The 16,507-nt window shown below is 42.0% G+C and overlaps 1 protein-coding gene across 5 annotated transcripts in view; it reads left to right on the top strand.

Annotated features, from left to right (window-relative positions):
- SLC4A10 (solute carrier family 4 member 10) overlaps positions 1–16,507 on the top strand; it is a 391,254-nt gene that overhangs the window by 82,292 nt on the left and 292,455 nt on the right. Inside the window, exon 1 of one of the 5 annotated variants that reach the window (XM_073634047.1) lies at positions 1,626–2,196. The exons of the other annotated variants lie outside the window; for them this stretch is intronic. Coding sequence (XP_073490148.1) covers positions 2,152–2,196 — 45 coding nt within the window. The 5' untranslated portion in view covers positions 1,626–2,151. Of the gene's footprint in view, positions 1–1,625; positions 2,197–16,507 lie in introns of those variants that run through there. 5 annotated transcript variants of the gene reach the window in all.

Raw genomic sequence — 16,507 nt, 5'->3', positions numbered from 1 at the left:
ATTAAATAGGCCCTGAAAAGTTGTTAGCTAGTATGTACACCATATTATTATTATTATTATTATTATTATCTCACAAAAGTGGGTATACCCCTAACATTTTTGTAAATAGTTTATCATATCTTTTCATGTGACAACACTGAAGAAATGACACTTTGCTACAATGTAAAGTAGTGAGTGTACAGCTTGTATAACAGTGTAAATTTGCTGTCCCCTCAAAATAACTCAACGCACAGCCATTAATGTCTAAACTGCTGGCAACAAAAGTGAGTACACCCCTAAGTGAAAATATCGAAATTAGGCCCAAAGTGCCAATATGTTGTGTGGCCACCATTATTTTCCAGCACTGTCTTAACCCTCTTGGGCATGATGTTCACCAGAGCTTCACAGGTTGTTACTGGAGTCCTCTTCCACTCCTCCATGAATACATCACAGAGCTGGTGGATGTTAGAGATCTTGCGCTCCTCCACCTTTCATTTAAGAATGCCCCACAGATGCTCAATAGGGTTTAGGTCTGGAGACATGCTTGGTCAGTCCGTCACCTTTACCCTCAGCTTCTTTAGCAAGGCAGTGGTCATCTTGGAGGTGTGTTTGGGTCCAATTTTTTTCTTGATGCCTCACAGCAAATCGGAGACGATGAACGAAAATTCTCATTTGAGAAAGGCTTTTTTTTTTGTTGTTTATTGTTTCTGATCATGTGCAGTCTTTCTTTTCTGATTTTTCTTGAACCAAAATCTTATGAAAATGGTACACATGAAACGAAAATTGTTCGTTCTGTTCCCAGATGAGAAAAATGTTGGAGTTTGTCCCTTCGGGAATTTTCAGATGAAAATTTGGAATCGGTTGCTCAAAGTTGTGCACACACTATACGAAAATTGTACGAAAATTCTTTGGACGAAAATGTATATATTATATATATAATAATATATTATTATATATATATTATAGTGTGTATAAGCCTTTAGGCTTTATTCACACGTGCGGTTAGGAGGTGTTAGAAATATTTTCTTCAACTAACTTAACACTATTTTATTTGACTAAATTAGGACTAAGACTAAAACAATTAAGATGACTAAAACAGCATTTTGGTCAAAAGACTATGACTAAAACTAAATTGAAATTTGAAGTAAAAATTGATGATTGAGCTACATTTTTTTTTTTTTTGCTCACCTGAACCAAGGCATGTAGCTACTCAGGGCTGTACACATATTGTGGCTGCAATGCTGTGCTTCACAGCAGCGGGAAAAATTAAACAGCGTGTTGCATTTGGCAGGCGTAACAGCTGCTGAATGCAACCAATTTAAGTCTGTGGGGTCACACTGCAACTGCCCTGCAATTGCATGCAGTGCGCACAATTGTGGTGCGTTGGTGTGCTGTTTACAGGGTTAAATCAGGCAGATCGCTCTTCAGAGAGCACTGAGCATGTGAATAAGCCCCCCTACGCATTGCTCTTTGCATTCTAGAATAAGCCTGCATATATCTGTAGGCTGTCAGTGGAGTTCTTTCAGATCTAGTGACACATGCTGTTAGTCATTGTCAATTGAGAGCGGTATGGGATGCAGAGAGGAGGAGGGTCCATGTGACAGGAGCAAGCATCTGTCACACACACAGAGATTCACCATTCAGCTTGCCTGTGACAGAACACCACGTACAAAGGCAGAGAGGGGGAGGGGAACCTATAGTTTTTACTTTTAAAATGATGATATATTCTGAGTCAGGCTTCCCCCCCCCACTGTAATAATCTATACATTCTAAGGGAAAGGGTAACATTCCGTGTGCACATTTTCCAGTCAATGTGGACTTCCTTTGGTTGGCTACAGAGACAGAACAGAAATAAATCCATGGCAGCAAGATGGATTTTCCCGTGACAGTGATGAGCTTGAAAGATGCGACATGCTCTCTCGTTGGCCGAAGCTGAATAGCTTTGGGCACTAAGCTGAGCTTGTTCAGATAGCATTAGTGTGATAACAGCGCAGATATGGGGGGCTGCACAGCAGAGAGCTGCTAGAGCAAAATCACACAACGACTACATTTTTATTTTATTTATTTATTTTCATTTATGATTTCACATAACAATGGGGAAATAAATGGGTCTTGGATTCTGGACGGAGATAATAAATAGAATTTGTGGTGGCTTCTGTGAGTGGTGGAGTCATGCTGTCTGCAAGCAGTGAGCTATTCCAGGCACTCTGTCACCAGGTAAGGCCTAACAGTTCCTCTCCGCTTATATCTTTTTTGTTGTATACTTGGTTTGTGGCCTTTGGTTATGGTTTGACCCCCCTTATCTCGAGCAGATAAGGCCTACCGCCTTGGGAAAAGCTATGATCTCTGACTTCTGAGGGTGTAAACTTTCATTCCTTTTGACCTTCAAGGTCAAAGGCTGGAAGGGTATTCTTGGACTTGTAGTTATTTAAGAGGTGGGGGTTCAAGGAAAGCACATTATGTTAATATTTGAAGTTAACAGATTGGAATTCGGTAGGGAATGCTGGAACATGTTCTCCTTGTATGACTAGTTGGAGGAGATGCTGAGAGTTTTAGTTGCTTGTCAGATGGAGGTTATATTGAGCAAAAATGCTGGATCTTCTTCTTCCTCCTTAACTTGAGAGCCAAATGCTCTTATTGTATGCCAGACATGCTGGGATGTACAGTTATTTCTCAAATTGGCATGGCATGCTCAGACCTCTAGTTCCTCCAGAGTATGCAGAGCATGGTGGCACTTAGAGGTCTTCCTTGTCTGAAGAGACAGGGGCCACCAGAGCATATTGGGGCTTGAAATTCTTCCAAAGATGGATAACAAGCTTCTGGCAGGATGTCATGGGACTTGCATTTCTTCCTCAGCTAGAGAGGTTATAAGCACTAGTTATAATGACCACAGCTAGGGCCAGAGCCACAAAACCATGTTGGAATTTGTTGTTTATAGGCAGCTGAAAGGTCTAAATTGATAAAACAATAAGAATGTAAAACAGAATTCATGCAGCTCTTGTGTAGGAGATCAGCTATCATGAGGTCACAATTCAGGAACGGAATTTAGGTCATGGAAACAGCACCCAGCCATGATCGAAGAGTGTCTTTGAAGCAGTTATATTCTCATGTGTCATATCTATGGAAATGAAAGCAAAAGGTCAGTCACATAAACAGCTGAAAATTCAACATGACTAAAACATTTGCGGCTTGGAAAAATATTACATTTCTCATTTACATGTGACCGAAGTGGCTAGTCACTAAGGAAAATATGAATGTCTTATTTAGTTATAACAGAATATATTAAACCGTAAATTGGATAACCTAATGAAAATATAGAACACAAATATTACATATATGTCTGAGCTCATGACAACCAAGAATTAATCTTTTATTGGTCTGCCTAGATGTAAAATACAGCAATGCCTTCTTATAATTGGAAATATTCACATATTTTTCACCTTAAAAAAACAAACATTTATTCTGTACCATAACTGGTTTATGGAACAGATACCCCCAAAATGTTGAGGGCCCCACGTACTCCTGTGCTTTGTGGCAAAGCACTAAAATGTGCATTACCACAACACATAGAAATGCACCTGCTCTACCCCAACACATTGTACAGTAGAGCACAAAGCACACTACAATGCATACAGTAAACTGTGTGTTGTGTTGCACTGCATTGTTAAAAAAGGATTATGCATTTTTTTTATTGTGGTGCATTATGCATGTGCATGCTTAAGTGTGAACATGAGTAGAGTGTGTAGTGCTTGTTATCTCTCATCAGTGCAGGATGTAGAAAACAGGGAATTAGTGAAATGGGGCTTGGGGAGCACTGTTAGCCATTTAACCATCTAGAACACGGTCTCCAAACCTAAACCACATACAGTAAAACCTTGGTTTAAGAGTAACTTGGTTTGAGAGAGTTTTGCAACACAAACAACATTTTTAAATACATTTTGACTTGATATACAAGCGATGTCTTGATATACACGTAGCATAATGTCACAACTGAGTATAAAAGAGAAGAGAGGCACCTCTAAGTGTAGCAATATGGGTACATTTAATGAAGGTACAACATTTAGCAACATATTGCTACACTTAGAGGCGCCTCTCTTCTCTTTTATACTCTGTAGCTCCTGCTGGATTTTGCTTCTAATCCCCTTGTGGAGGCTTCCATTTGTGGATGGACATTTTATGGTTACACAAGCTGGTCGCATTGCTATAATCTTTTTATATGCACTATACACTAAAGGACCTATAAATAAGTGGAACGAATCATTTGAGTTTCCATTATTTCTTATGGGGAAATTCGCTTTAATATACAAGTGCTTTGGATTACAAGCATGTTTCTGGAACGGATTATGCTCGCAATCCAAGGTTTTACTGGATGTCAAAGACGTGGGCTGAATCCGGCCTGCCAGGCCTTGTCATGCTGCCCTTGCACCCAGTTTTGTAGCCGAAATGTGGTTCTCACCCTCCGCTCCCCCTCCCCGCTGTCACTTGTAAACACAGAAGCCTTTGGTCTCAGTAGCTCTCAGAACTAACCAATCCCATGCACTCATGGTGGGGCATCGCAGAGACAGATCTACAGAATCTGAGAGCGTGAACAATCTCCCTGCAAGGCAGTGCCATCTACACAGGGTGGCACTAGAGTCAGGCAGAGTAGGAGAGAGAGATGCGAGGAAGCTTAGGGGGGATGGGAGTTGCACACTGTGCATAGCGCACCCCCAAACCCTGCACACTGTACACAGCACACCCCCTGACTCTACACTCTGTACATAACAGTCCTGAACCCTGCACTCTGTATGTAGCTCACCCTAGACTTTAAGGGGGGGAGACTGTTGCAAGTGGGAATGGAAAACATCCAGGCATCAGTGGAAGTAAACATTGTCTCAAGCTTGGTAGTTAGTGGGACCAAAACACTTTCATAGAACTTATGGTCAAAAGGAGGAGGATTTTTGGTATTAATTGAAGGAATAGAGGCCCATCATTGGTATTAGTTGGAGGAATAGTGCCCCATCATTGGTATTAGTTGTAGAAATTGGGTCCCATCATTAGTATTAGTTAGAGGAATATTGTCCCATCATTGTTATTAGAGAAATAGTGCTCCATCTCTGGTATCGATGGGAGAGATAGTTCCCCATCACTGGTGTCAGTGGCAGGAATGATGCCCTATTGTTGGTGTCCAATGGGAGGAATAGCGTCTTGTAGCAGTGGAAGAAATAGGGCAAGATAAAGGCAAGCAAAGGGCTACATGCGGACCATGAGCCATCATTGCAGACTACTAATTTGGAAAATACTGCAGTGCCAAAAAAGGTCTGAAAAGCCTCTCCTAATTGGTTGTGTGCTATGGCATACTCTACGTATGATGTAGTCAGTACATATATCCAGTTCTTATTTTAATGGTACATTCCATATTCTGAAAGCTGAATTCTAGGTAGATATGAAAGACTTAAATTTAATGCGGCTCTGTATTAGTTAATACCCCATTAAATGCATTTTTAAAAATGCAGTGTAGGTACCTGAATTTCAATTGGTATAAGCCTCTTGTAATCCCTGTACAGCAGAGCTCAGAATGGAAAATGAAGAAGTAGCACAAGGAGCCATGTCAGTTTTGACTGTTGTCATGGAGCATACTGATAGAAGTAAAAAGCAGAGCAGCAGAGCAGAACAGGCTGGGGAAAGGTACATGACAACCTGAGCTCAGATGAAATGCGTTGGATGATGGTGGCCATTATTAAGCTCAAGGACATCTTGTGTTGAAACTGTAGCATTGCGAGGACAGCTCTGGATTGAAAGTGAGTATTAATGCATACACAGTTGTTTTTATTTGAACTTTTAATAGGCTGCTAATTTGTTTCAGTTTTCACATTAAAGTGTAAGTTCACCTTTACAGAAAATCTGTAAGGTGAACCTACACTGGAGCCCCTTCCCATCGCACCTGGTCCCGTTAACCTGGAGTCCAGCGATTCCCCGTTCTGACACACCGTATCGTTGCTTTACCAGTCTGGGGATTGGAAATCCCCACGGCTTTCTCTCCTCTTCGCCTGCAGTGACAGGACATTTATGTGGGTTCTGAGTGGTCAGCGCCACCCATGTGATGGCGCCAACCAATTAGAATGCTCCTATACGTACCCTGTTTAGGAATTTGAGCCGCAGGAGATTTCTAAGCTCTGGACAGGTGAAGCGGCGACCTGATGTGTCAGTGCGGGTGATCACCGGACTCCAGGTCAGCGGGACCGGGGGGATGAGGAGAGGGTCCAGTGTAAGTTCACCTTACAGATTTTTCTGTAAAGGTGAACTTACCCTTTAACAAGCAGTAAATGGAATTAAAGTGATATGAACTGCTTCAATATAGTGCACTTTTACCCCCTTCCTGCCCAGGCCAATTTTCAGCTTTCAGCGTTGTCACACTTTGAATGACAATTGTGCAGTCATGCAATGCTGTACCCAAATTAATTTTTTATAATTTTTAAAAAAAACACAAATAGAGCTTTCTTTTGGTGGTATTTAATCACTGCTGGGTTTTTGATTGTTTGCTATAAAAATGAATAAAGACCGAAAATTGTGAAAAAAAAAAAAAAAGTTTTTCATAGTTTCTGTCAGAAAAGTTTGTAAATAAGTAATTTTCCTCCTTCACTGATGTGCACTGATAGGCTGCACTGATGGTCATTGATGAAGTGGCACTGAAGGGCACAGATGAGGTAACACTGATGAGGGGGCACTAATATGCCGCACTGATGAGAATTGATAGGCAGCACTGATGGGCCTTGATAGGTGGCACTGATGGGCACTGATAGGCAACACTGATGGGCCTTGATAGGTGGCACTGATGGGCACTGATAGGCAGCACATATGGGCAATGATAGGTGGCACTGTTTTGCGGCACTGATGGGCACTGATGGACAACCTCTGTCTCAACAGCCTTCCCTTCTTCTAACCTTTAACACAAAGCAGGAGCTCTGGGAGGGTGAATAGGAATAGCTAAGCAGTCTAAAAGGCTGGAATAGCTTCAGTGCTTGTGCTGTAAATGTTTAGAATTAATTGCTCCTTAGTGCCAGCAGCTACAGAGGCCAATAAGGGCTTAGGTAGCGCTACCCCCACAGAAGCCACTGCATATTTTGGGGTTCTCTGTTCATCTCTGAGCACTAGGCAGAACACCACCCCTGCTGACACCACCAAAGTACATTGGCCAGGTAGTTCCCTGGCTGTCTCACAAAGGAAGAATATGCACACACTGGTAAAATAAAGATTAGCTTGTATTAGGGTCAAAGAATAGTAGGGAGGGCAAATAAAGTTAAGCAAAGTTATCACTAAACAAGTTAATACAGTAAAGGGACAAAACATCACTATGCAGTATCACTTTGAGATACATCCACCCATCCTACAGGAATGAAGATGTAAACGATAACTCTTGGGCCAAGAGATTTTCTCTAAGTGGGCAAAGGAAGGTAACAAAATGCAAGGCTACCTCACTTGTAGGCCCTCAGACAGAAGAGATTACGTTTAAATTTCAGGCAGTATGTGGGCATGCACTCTGGTGGTTAAATTGCTTGTAACAGTCACTTTAAGAAAAGGGAAGGGGGGTAGAAAGATTGTAAGATGTATGTCCCTTTTAAATGGAGAAGTTGAAGTTGAGCGGCTAGCAGGGGATAGCGGGGTTAACTCAGTCAGATAACCTGCTAATAGTATTGGTAGAAGCTGTTAAGTGTGCTAGACTTTTTTGAGCCATACGATTTTGTGGGAGTATAATTTTGCTAAAAAACGCTACTGAAAAAAACGCTGAAAAACTAATTCTACAGCTACAGCTTTCCACAGCTAACTCTACTGGCTTTTTTTTTTTTTTTATAACGCCCAGTGTGCATGAGGCCTTATATGCTCCTGCCCACTGACAAGTGCTCCTGGGGTGTGTAGTTTGATCTCAGCTAAACTGTTGGAAAGTTCTGTTTCCAGCATGCAAGTTCAAGCAACCCTGCACTCCTGTATTGGAAATTGTGCTATCTTATGGTCAAAATAAAGATCTGCGTTACAGGAACAATGCACAGTGTTAAACTACTTGTAAATGAGCTTTAAAACAAGTGTAAGAGACAGTGGGGGAGATTTACTAAAACTGGTGTACAGAATCTGATACAGACGTGCATGGTAATCAATCAGCTTCTAGGTTTTATTGTCAAAGCTTAATTGAACAATCTGATTGGTTACTATGCACAGTTGGACCAGATTCTGAGTGCTCCAGTTTTATTAAACCAATGTCACCACAGTAAACATTGTCATCTGAACATAATTAATAAAAGTATTTCAATACACACCCCAGGGCAGCAGCTAACCCCGTTTTAATATTTGAGGATCTGTGTGGCCCCTCATCTAGAGACAAGGGGACAATCTCCCTATTATATAGCTTCTTGTGCAACCTTGGCCTTCCAGAAAAATCCTCTGCCATCACCAGCTGGGAGGTAGAGACTGGGGTGTAGCTTCCTCTGAAGAGTGGTTAGTCCAGATCTCCAACATGCATAAATGCACAAAATCAGTGGCTGTGAAAGAAACAGTGGTAAAGCTACACACTAGATGGTACTATACCACTGCTAAGTTACATAAATTCTACCCCACTGTTTCAGAGACCTGCTTCAGAGGCTGCCCCGAGAAAGGGACCCACCTGCACATTTTCTGGAGTTGCATAGCTCTGAGGGACCTATGGCAAAAGGTAACCGCTAAGGTAGCAGAGATCACAGGTGTCCAGACAACTCCCACCCATCAGATATGCTTATTCTTCGCAAAAATACCTGGATCCACCCCCCCGAACAAAAACTACCCCACACTCTTTTTAGTGCGGTCCATTGGTCAATCGCCTTATTTTGGCGTACCCCTGGGGTCCCTTGGGATCAGGTCCTTAGACGTATGGCAGCTATTCAGCTCATGGAGAAAGTCTTCCATACTATCATGGATACCATGCACATCTATGATCTGAAATGGAAATCCTGGTCCCCCTGACCTTACTTTATTCTCACTTACCTCTCTAATACTGATCCCCTATTTTAAGATGCACTGTCGGCAGCACTTCCCAACATGGTTTCCCGTAACCTTTTCTCTTTTACCTCACAATGTTTGAACTTTTCCTTTCTTATTTTTTGTTTATGGTTTATTTACATGTTATCTGTTAACTTGGAAGCAGAAGGAATCTGGTAACGTGGTGAGGCCTTCCACATCGTCAGCTTACAGTGAGAATTCTCCTACGAGGCATCCTCCCCACGTTACTCAGTTGATGGGACGATATGTATCTGTCTGGACCACATGGTCCCTACTGGTCATCCTATAACATATAATTGATTTATGTACATTTTAATCATTCTCATGACTTTCTACTACTTGTTCCATGTTGTATTCCTGTACGTGAAGATTATTTTTCAAGTTCATACCCTTTTAAATAAAATCATTTGTATTAAAAATAAAATCATTAATAAAAGTAGGCATGTAGTGATTACTGTAGCTCCTTGGAATTCAGTGTTTTTTTTTAATTTTTGCGTAATTCAGTTTTTAGTTTTGAGCCACATTCAGCACACGTGGAAGTGTCAGAGGCTCCCTTCCCCCTTGACACCCTACAGCCTGAGCACCTCCCCCCTATTCTGGCATCACCAGGGGTCTGACAGCTAGAGGTAAAGCCCTGCAAAACTATGCTGGGGAGTGTGCTGATGTTTCCATCCACTTTGCCCTGAACCAGACCCGCATGATAGGATTGGAAACAATCCAGTCATGTGATGGCCAGCATTCATATGAATGAGATAGATCAGAAGGTGAGAGTAAATCTCCCTATCGGTGACACAAGCAGAAATAAAAACATGACAGAGGTTTTAACCCTCCTCCCTCGGGGGGGGGGGGGGAAATAACAACTGAGCTATAAATTTCTTAAAGTGATTGTCTCGTTTTTCTTTTTTTTTTTAAATAACAAACATGTTATTCTTACCTGCTCTGTGCAGTGGATTTCTCCTCTTCTTGGGGCCTTCTTCGCTGCTCCTTAACCCCTCACTCCTGTTGAGTGCCCACTCAGCAAGAAGCTTGCTATGGGGGCACACGAGCCGAGCTACAGCTTTGTGTGTCCATTCGGACACGGAGCTGCCATCCGGCCCCACCCCCTCTTTCTGACTTTGATTGCCAGCCATGGGAGCCAATAGCGCCACTGCTGTGTCTCAGCCAATCAGGAGGAGAGTCCCAGACGGCCGAGGGACTCGTGGACATCACTTTGGTAGGATTTGTGTATTTAGCTGTTTGCATTGAGTTTAGTTTTGGCATAATTCAGAACTGGGATTGATGGGTGACACTTCATCCTGAAAATAGAGCTACAGAGAGAAATTTACATACACAGTGGGACCTTTAAGGTGCTAATAAATAAAATCCAAAATATAATAAAAAATACTTTATTGCAACATTTTTTTTACAGATAAGACGCATCATATATTATCAGGAAACCCAGAAATAGTATCATAGAGGCACATCCAATTTAGAAAGATATCGTGCCAGGGTAGTCAGGTAAACTTGGTTTTGCTAAAGGTCTCTGGCTACCTATGTTTATCACAAAATGTATTTATATCAGAAATTTACTTTATGGTACGGAATATTTATAAATTGGATGTGTCTGTATAATACTGTTCCTGAGTTTTCTTATCATATACAGTATGATGTGTTTCGTCCATAAAAAAATTGTTGGAATAAAGTTTTTTTTTTAATTAAATTTTGAATTTTATTTTTTGGCTCCTTAACCACATGCTGACTGCATACTGTATATGTGCGGTGGCAAGGCGGCTCTCCTGCGCTGGACCATGTACCTAGTATGCTTCTGGATTGTAGGTGCACAGGTGCGCCGCCAGCGGGCCGCTCCCACTCTGATTATTCATAGCCAATCAGCAGGCACAGTGGACTTAATGTCTGCCGGCACCCACCTATTGATCGTTACACGGGCAGAAAGGCAGTCTGCCTATGTAAACGAGGCAGATTGCCGTTCTGTCAGCGGGGAAGGAATTAATCCTGCAAAGCAGGAACACGGATCTATGCCTTCCACTAGTACAAGCACCTCCCACAGTTTGGTAAAACACAGGCTAGAAACACATTTAACCCTTTGATCGCCCCTGTTGTTAACCGTTTCCCAGCCAGTGTCATTAGTGCAGTGACCGTGCAAATTTTTTAGCACTGATTACTGTATTAGTGTCACTGGTCTACAAGTGTCAGTTCGTGTCCCAACTGTCTGCCGCAATATCGCAGTCCCGCTATAAGTTGCTGATCACCACCATTACTAGTAAAGGAAAAAAAAAGTCCAACAAAATATCCCATCCCATTTGTAAATGCTATTACTTTTGCGCAAACCAATCAATATACGCTTATTGGAATTTTGTTTACCAAAAATATGTAGCAGAATACCTATTGGCCTAAATTGATGAAGAAATTTGATGTTTTACATTTTTTGGGGATATATTTTATAGCAAAAAGTAAAAAAATATAGTTTTTTGTTTTTCAAAATTGTTTCTCTTTTTTTGTTTATAGTACAAAAAGTAAAAACCGCAGAGGTGATCAAATACCACCAAAAGAAAGCTCTATTTGTGGGGAAAGTAGTAAATAGAACTAAATAAATGTTATTTGGGTACAGCATCGCATGACTGTGCAATTGTCAGTGAAAGAAACGCATGGTCAGGAAGGGGGTAAATATTCCGGAGGTGAAGTGGTTAAAGATGAGCTCCAGTCTCCTATGTAAAAATGAAAAGTCAGCAGCTACAATAACTGTAACTGTTGACTTAATAAACAGTCACTCACGTGTCCCACAATCCAGCGCTGTGCTCAGTCCAGCCGTTTTCACCCTCTGTGTTTCTCTTTCCGGCGCCTTTACAATGAGCACCCAATTGTGACAGCTTGCGGCTTTCTCAGCCCGGTGCCCACTGCACATGTGTAAACCACGCTGCGCACTGTGAATGCTTCAGCAGTCTTCTGGGACCTGTGACGTGCCCAGAAGTCTGCGGGAGGGAAAGCGGGAACCTGTCAAAATTGGGTACCAGCTCCCCCCCTTCCTCCCCAAAAGCTCCATTTCACAAACAGGAGCGAGGGAGGTTGCCTAACAATGGAACTTCCCACTTTTGGGTGGAAATCAACTTTAAAGATCCCACAGTGTATGTACATTTTACATTCTGAGTTCAGTTTTAGTGTGAACCTGTACTTCATTAGAAGTGGACCTAGTATGAGATATGTATTTTATGTGTATATCCAGCCAACAATTTTCTCTTGCTTTTAGGTATACTGTAGAGAGAGAGAGAGAGAGAGAGAGATGAGAGAGAGAGAGAGAGAGAGAGAGAGAGAGAGAGAGAGAGAGAGAGAGAGAGAGAGAGAGAGAGAGAGAGAGAGAGAGAGAGAAAGAGAGAGAAGAATTAGAACACATCCAATTATCAATGTTATCCAAGACTTTGTTATGCCGCGTACACATGGCCAGACTTCCCGACAGAAAAATTCGATGGAGCTTTTGGTCGGACATTCCGACCATGTGTATGCTCCATCTGACTTTTTCTGTCGGCATTTCCGATGGACTCAGATATAGAACATGTTCTAAATCTTTCCATCGGAGGAGTTTAGCCCGTTGGCAAGTCCGCTCGTGTGTACGCGGCATAAGAGAGATTTCCCCTCATTTCCTGTACTGCTGACATTGTTCTATCAGACAGGAAGTGAGTATAACTCCTAACAGCAACACAGAAATAAAAATACTATTCTGTATATACGGCACAAAGGGAGTCTAGGGTTAGTGGACAGGTAGGTGTCTAAATGTCTTATCAGGAGAGGTCTATTGGGAAACAATAAGGTCTATTGTAATTAAAATAAAAATCCAATAATTGTTACTGTGGAGGCTGCAGCTTCAATGGAAAGTCGAACATAAACACTCTGAATCTATAAGACTAGAGGAAGAAAGGACCTTCTAAGTGTAGACATTTATTAAAACTGGGTTTAAAAGAATAAAATGCATGAAAAAGTTCAAAGCATGATGGAAGGAGCCCAATGACACTCTCCATCACTGCTGCCTCCAGCACCACTTAGGCTTCCTTCATCATGCTCTCCCGGTGATTCTGCTAGGATCGGTGACACATTTCCAGCCGCTACCTGCTATTCCCAGCAGCTACCCTGCTGAACTCTGCAGTCAGGATTGGAAGATGTCATATGCTTTTAACTTTTTCTCTATGTGGATGCATTTTATTCTTTTATACCCAGTTTTAATAAATGTCTACACTTAGGGGGTGGCTCTCCTTTTTCCCCTTGCCTGATTGATTCTTGTTGTTGACTGTGTCCCTGTTACATATTTTCCTTCACTTTCTAAAACAGTTGTCAGCAAGTAGTTAACATCTCTCTAACAGAGACCCAGAAAACAGTGAAAATGAAATAGGGGTTCCAATCCTTCTTCACTCCATCCAAAGCTATAAGAAAAGTTTTTGGTTTGACATACTTTAGGTGCATGCATTCTACATGATGAATGTAGCCACTGTAGGTTCAACAGGTTCTTTCCCAACACAGTGCAGAGGCAGCTAGGCACACAGCAACAGTCCATTCATTCTGGTTCATTGAACAGTCTAGGGCAGTGATGGTGAACCTTGGCACCCCAGTTGTTGTGGAACTACATTTCCCATGATGCTTATGGACTCTGCAGTGTAGGTGAGCATCATTGGAAATTTAGTTCCAAAACATCTGGGGTGCCAAGGTTCGCCATCACTGGTCTAGGGGATGTCTTTTTGAATTTTTTTTACTTGTAGAACTGGTAACAGGAGGGAGTTTGGGGTGATGTGGGATACTCCAAAACAGAAGATATTGTTAGGAGAGAACACTTCTTATTCAGTAACAGTAGTGCAAGTGCAGGTAAATTGGCACAGTCTACAGGTTCATGACTGGGGACCATGAAGTAGCTTTAGCACAGGTAAAGGCAGACTGGAACAGTCTACAGGTTAACGGCTGGGGCCTTGAAGTTACTTTAGCACAAGTGAAGGTAGACTGGAACAGTCTACAGCAGGGGTGCCCAACCTTTTGACTTTCGTGGGCCACATTGGAAGAAGAGGAATTGTCTAGGACCACACATAAAATGCACTAACAATAGGGATAGCTGAAGAGCAGATAAAGTTGGGCAGATCACAAGTTAATGATAACTGATATAGATAATGTTCCAATCTGAGTAATAAAATTTCATGTTTTTAAAAAGATTTTTTATTATCATTATAATAGAGGGCAACATAAAATTAGTGCTGTATTTGACACTGATTTTGAAAAACCAATGCATCAATATCTTGTTGGATGGATGAAGTAGCAATTGTCAATGAATTCTCAAGGTGCTCGTCAGATATTTTGGTTCTAATTTTGCCCTTTGCGTGCTTCATCCTTAAGAATAGTTGCTCACAAATACAGTATAGGTGACGACATAAATAAGGCGTGATTGTGAAGAGTGGGATATTTTTCTTTGGGAAGTTAAAACTTTTAAAAGTCTCCTTCGGCTGCATGTTTTTGCTGAGTGAGAAAAAAAAAATCAACATTTTTAAGTAAGGTTTACATGTTTTGTGTTGGGTCGCATTAATAGCCATTGTGGGCCTCAGGTTGGACACCCCTGGTCTACAGGTTCACAGTTGGGGATCATGAAGTAGCTTTAGCACTTATAAAGGCAGACTGGAACAGTCTACAGGTTCACAGTTGGGGACCATGAAGTAGCTTTAGCATCAGGTAAAGGAAACTACTCACAGGATCCTGGAATAAATTAGTCCATAGGGGCAGCCTCTTGTGGAATAGCCTTGCATCCAGTCCAAAGGGGCCTGTAAAACAAGCAGCTCCCCTCCTCCCAACTCACCAATCATTCCCTCAGAAGGCAAAAAAAAGACAAGCTCCTTGGGGCTCCAGACTATTTAACAGCATTCCCAGTCACCTTCTGGGCACGCCCTCCAAGGATTGGTTACACCCCACTCAATATTCAGGTTGGTCATTTGGATTCTCCCTCTCTAAGCTCCAGAAACGTCTTGCAGAGACAGGGGAAAGCAATCAAACTCCCAGCTTGTGAAGTCCCTGAACAGACCAGACCAGGAATTACAAAATGAAGCCAAAAACTAAATTTACCTAGCAACCTAACTAGGAGGGTGCTACATGTGTAAGCGTAACACAGGTATTTATTACCTCAGACAACATTTACAGTACTCTTAGTACCTGAAAATGCCTTCATCGGATTTTCTTTCTAGAAGGATGGGTGCCATCATTGTTAAGGCATGAGAACCAGGCTGATAATCTGGCTAATAGAGTACATAATCAGTGTAAATTCCAACAAATATCTGACACATTGAGAGCTTTATGCACACGGCCGTACAGTCTGCTGTATGCAGAATTAAGCATTTCCTCAGTGTCCCTCCCCCAGAAGTTGTTACTCTATAGTAAGTCACAAAGTATGATGTTACAGCTGGGAGCTTATGGCTTCATACACATGCTGTACAGGCGTAAAAATGAGATATGGCTGTATGGCAGTTATGCAGGGTTGCATAAAACACTCGCATGAACGTATGCCCTGAATGCAGACTTCTCCTCTGAATACCCCCAGCACAAAGCCTACCCCACTCCAATCAAACCTTCTAGCACAAATCCTCCTATTTGTACTCTGGGCACCTGGTGCCAGCAACTCCACTGGCCCCACCCTCCGCAGTAAAGCACTGTGCCGGAGGCACATGCCCCTTTAACTTCCCCCACCGGTCCTACCTTCAGCATGGATATCAGTGAGCAGCACAGGAGTAATTTTTGTATGTATTACAGGTACAGTACTTATATAGCACCATCAATTTACACAACTCATCACATATATATTGTACATTCACATTAGTCCCTGCCCTCAAAGAGATTATAATCTAAGGTCCCCTAACTCACAATAATACATACACATAACACATACTAGGGCCAATTTAGACAGGAACCAGTTAAAGTGTTTGTTACCCCAAACACCTAATATTCCTGATATGTGCTTGTTGTAGCATGTACTTGTATGAGAGAGTATCCTCTTCTCTTGTATTTCTGCCTTTATGTGACATTCCTGGTGATCCTGCCAGTCCCCCGCTTTCCTAGTAAAAACTGACCACACTAAGCAGGGGAGCACACTGTGGTAAGTTCTCCAGCTATGTTTGAACTCAGAGTACTCTCCTCCATTGATCAGACTTGTCCTGACACCCCCGCCGCACAGCCCATTCACTGGGAAGCTCAAAGTGCTGCTGCTTCGCCTCCCCCAGCTCTTATGCAGCTGAGAACAGAGGGGAATGTAATGGACTTAGAAAAAAGGGAAAAAAAGTAGTTATAATGTTTTTTTATATCTATACAAAAATGTTTGGCCTTTAGTTTATATTTTAAACTGAATGGGTTGGCTTTACAATCACGTTTAACCTACCAGCATGTCTTTGGAGTGTGGGAGGAAATCCACTCAGACACAAGGAGAACATACAAACTCCAGGCAGGTAGTGCTATGGTTGGGGGATTTGAACTGACAACCCTCATACTGCTAGGCAGAAGTGCTAACCACTTAGCC

This window comes from Aquarana catesbeiana, linkage group LG06 (genome assembly GCF_042186555.1).
Source record: "Aquarana catesbeiana isolate 2022-GZ linkage group LG06, ASM4218655v1, whole genome shotgun sequence".
Lineage (NCBI taxonomy): Eukaryota > Metazoa > Chordata > Amphibia > Anura > Ranidae > Aquarana > Aquarana catesbeiana.
This window is presented reverse-complemented; position numbering and strand designations above follow the sequence as displayed.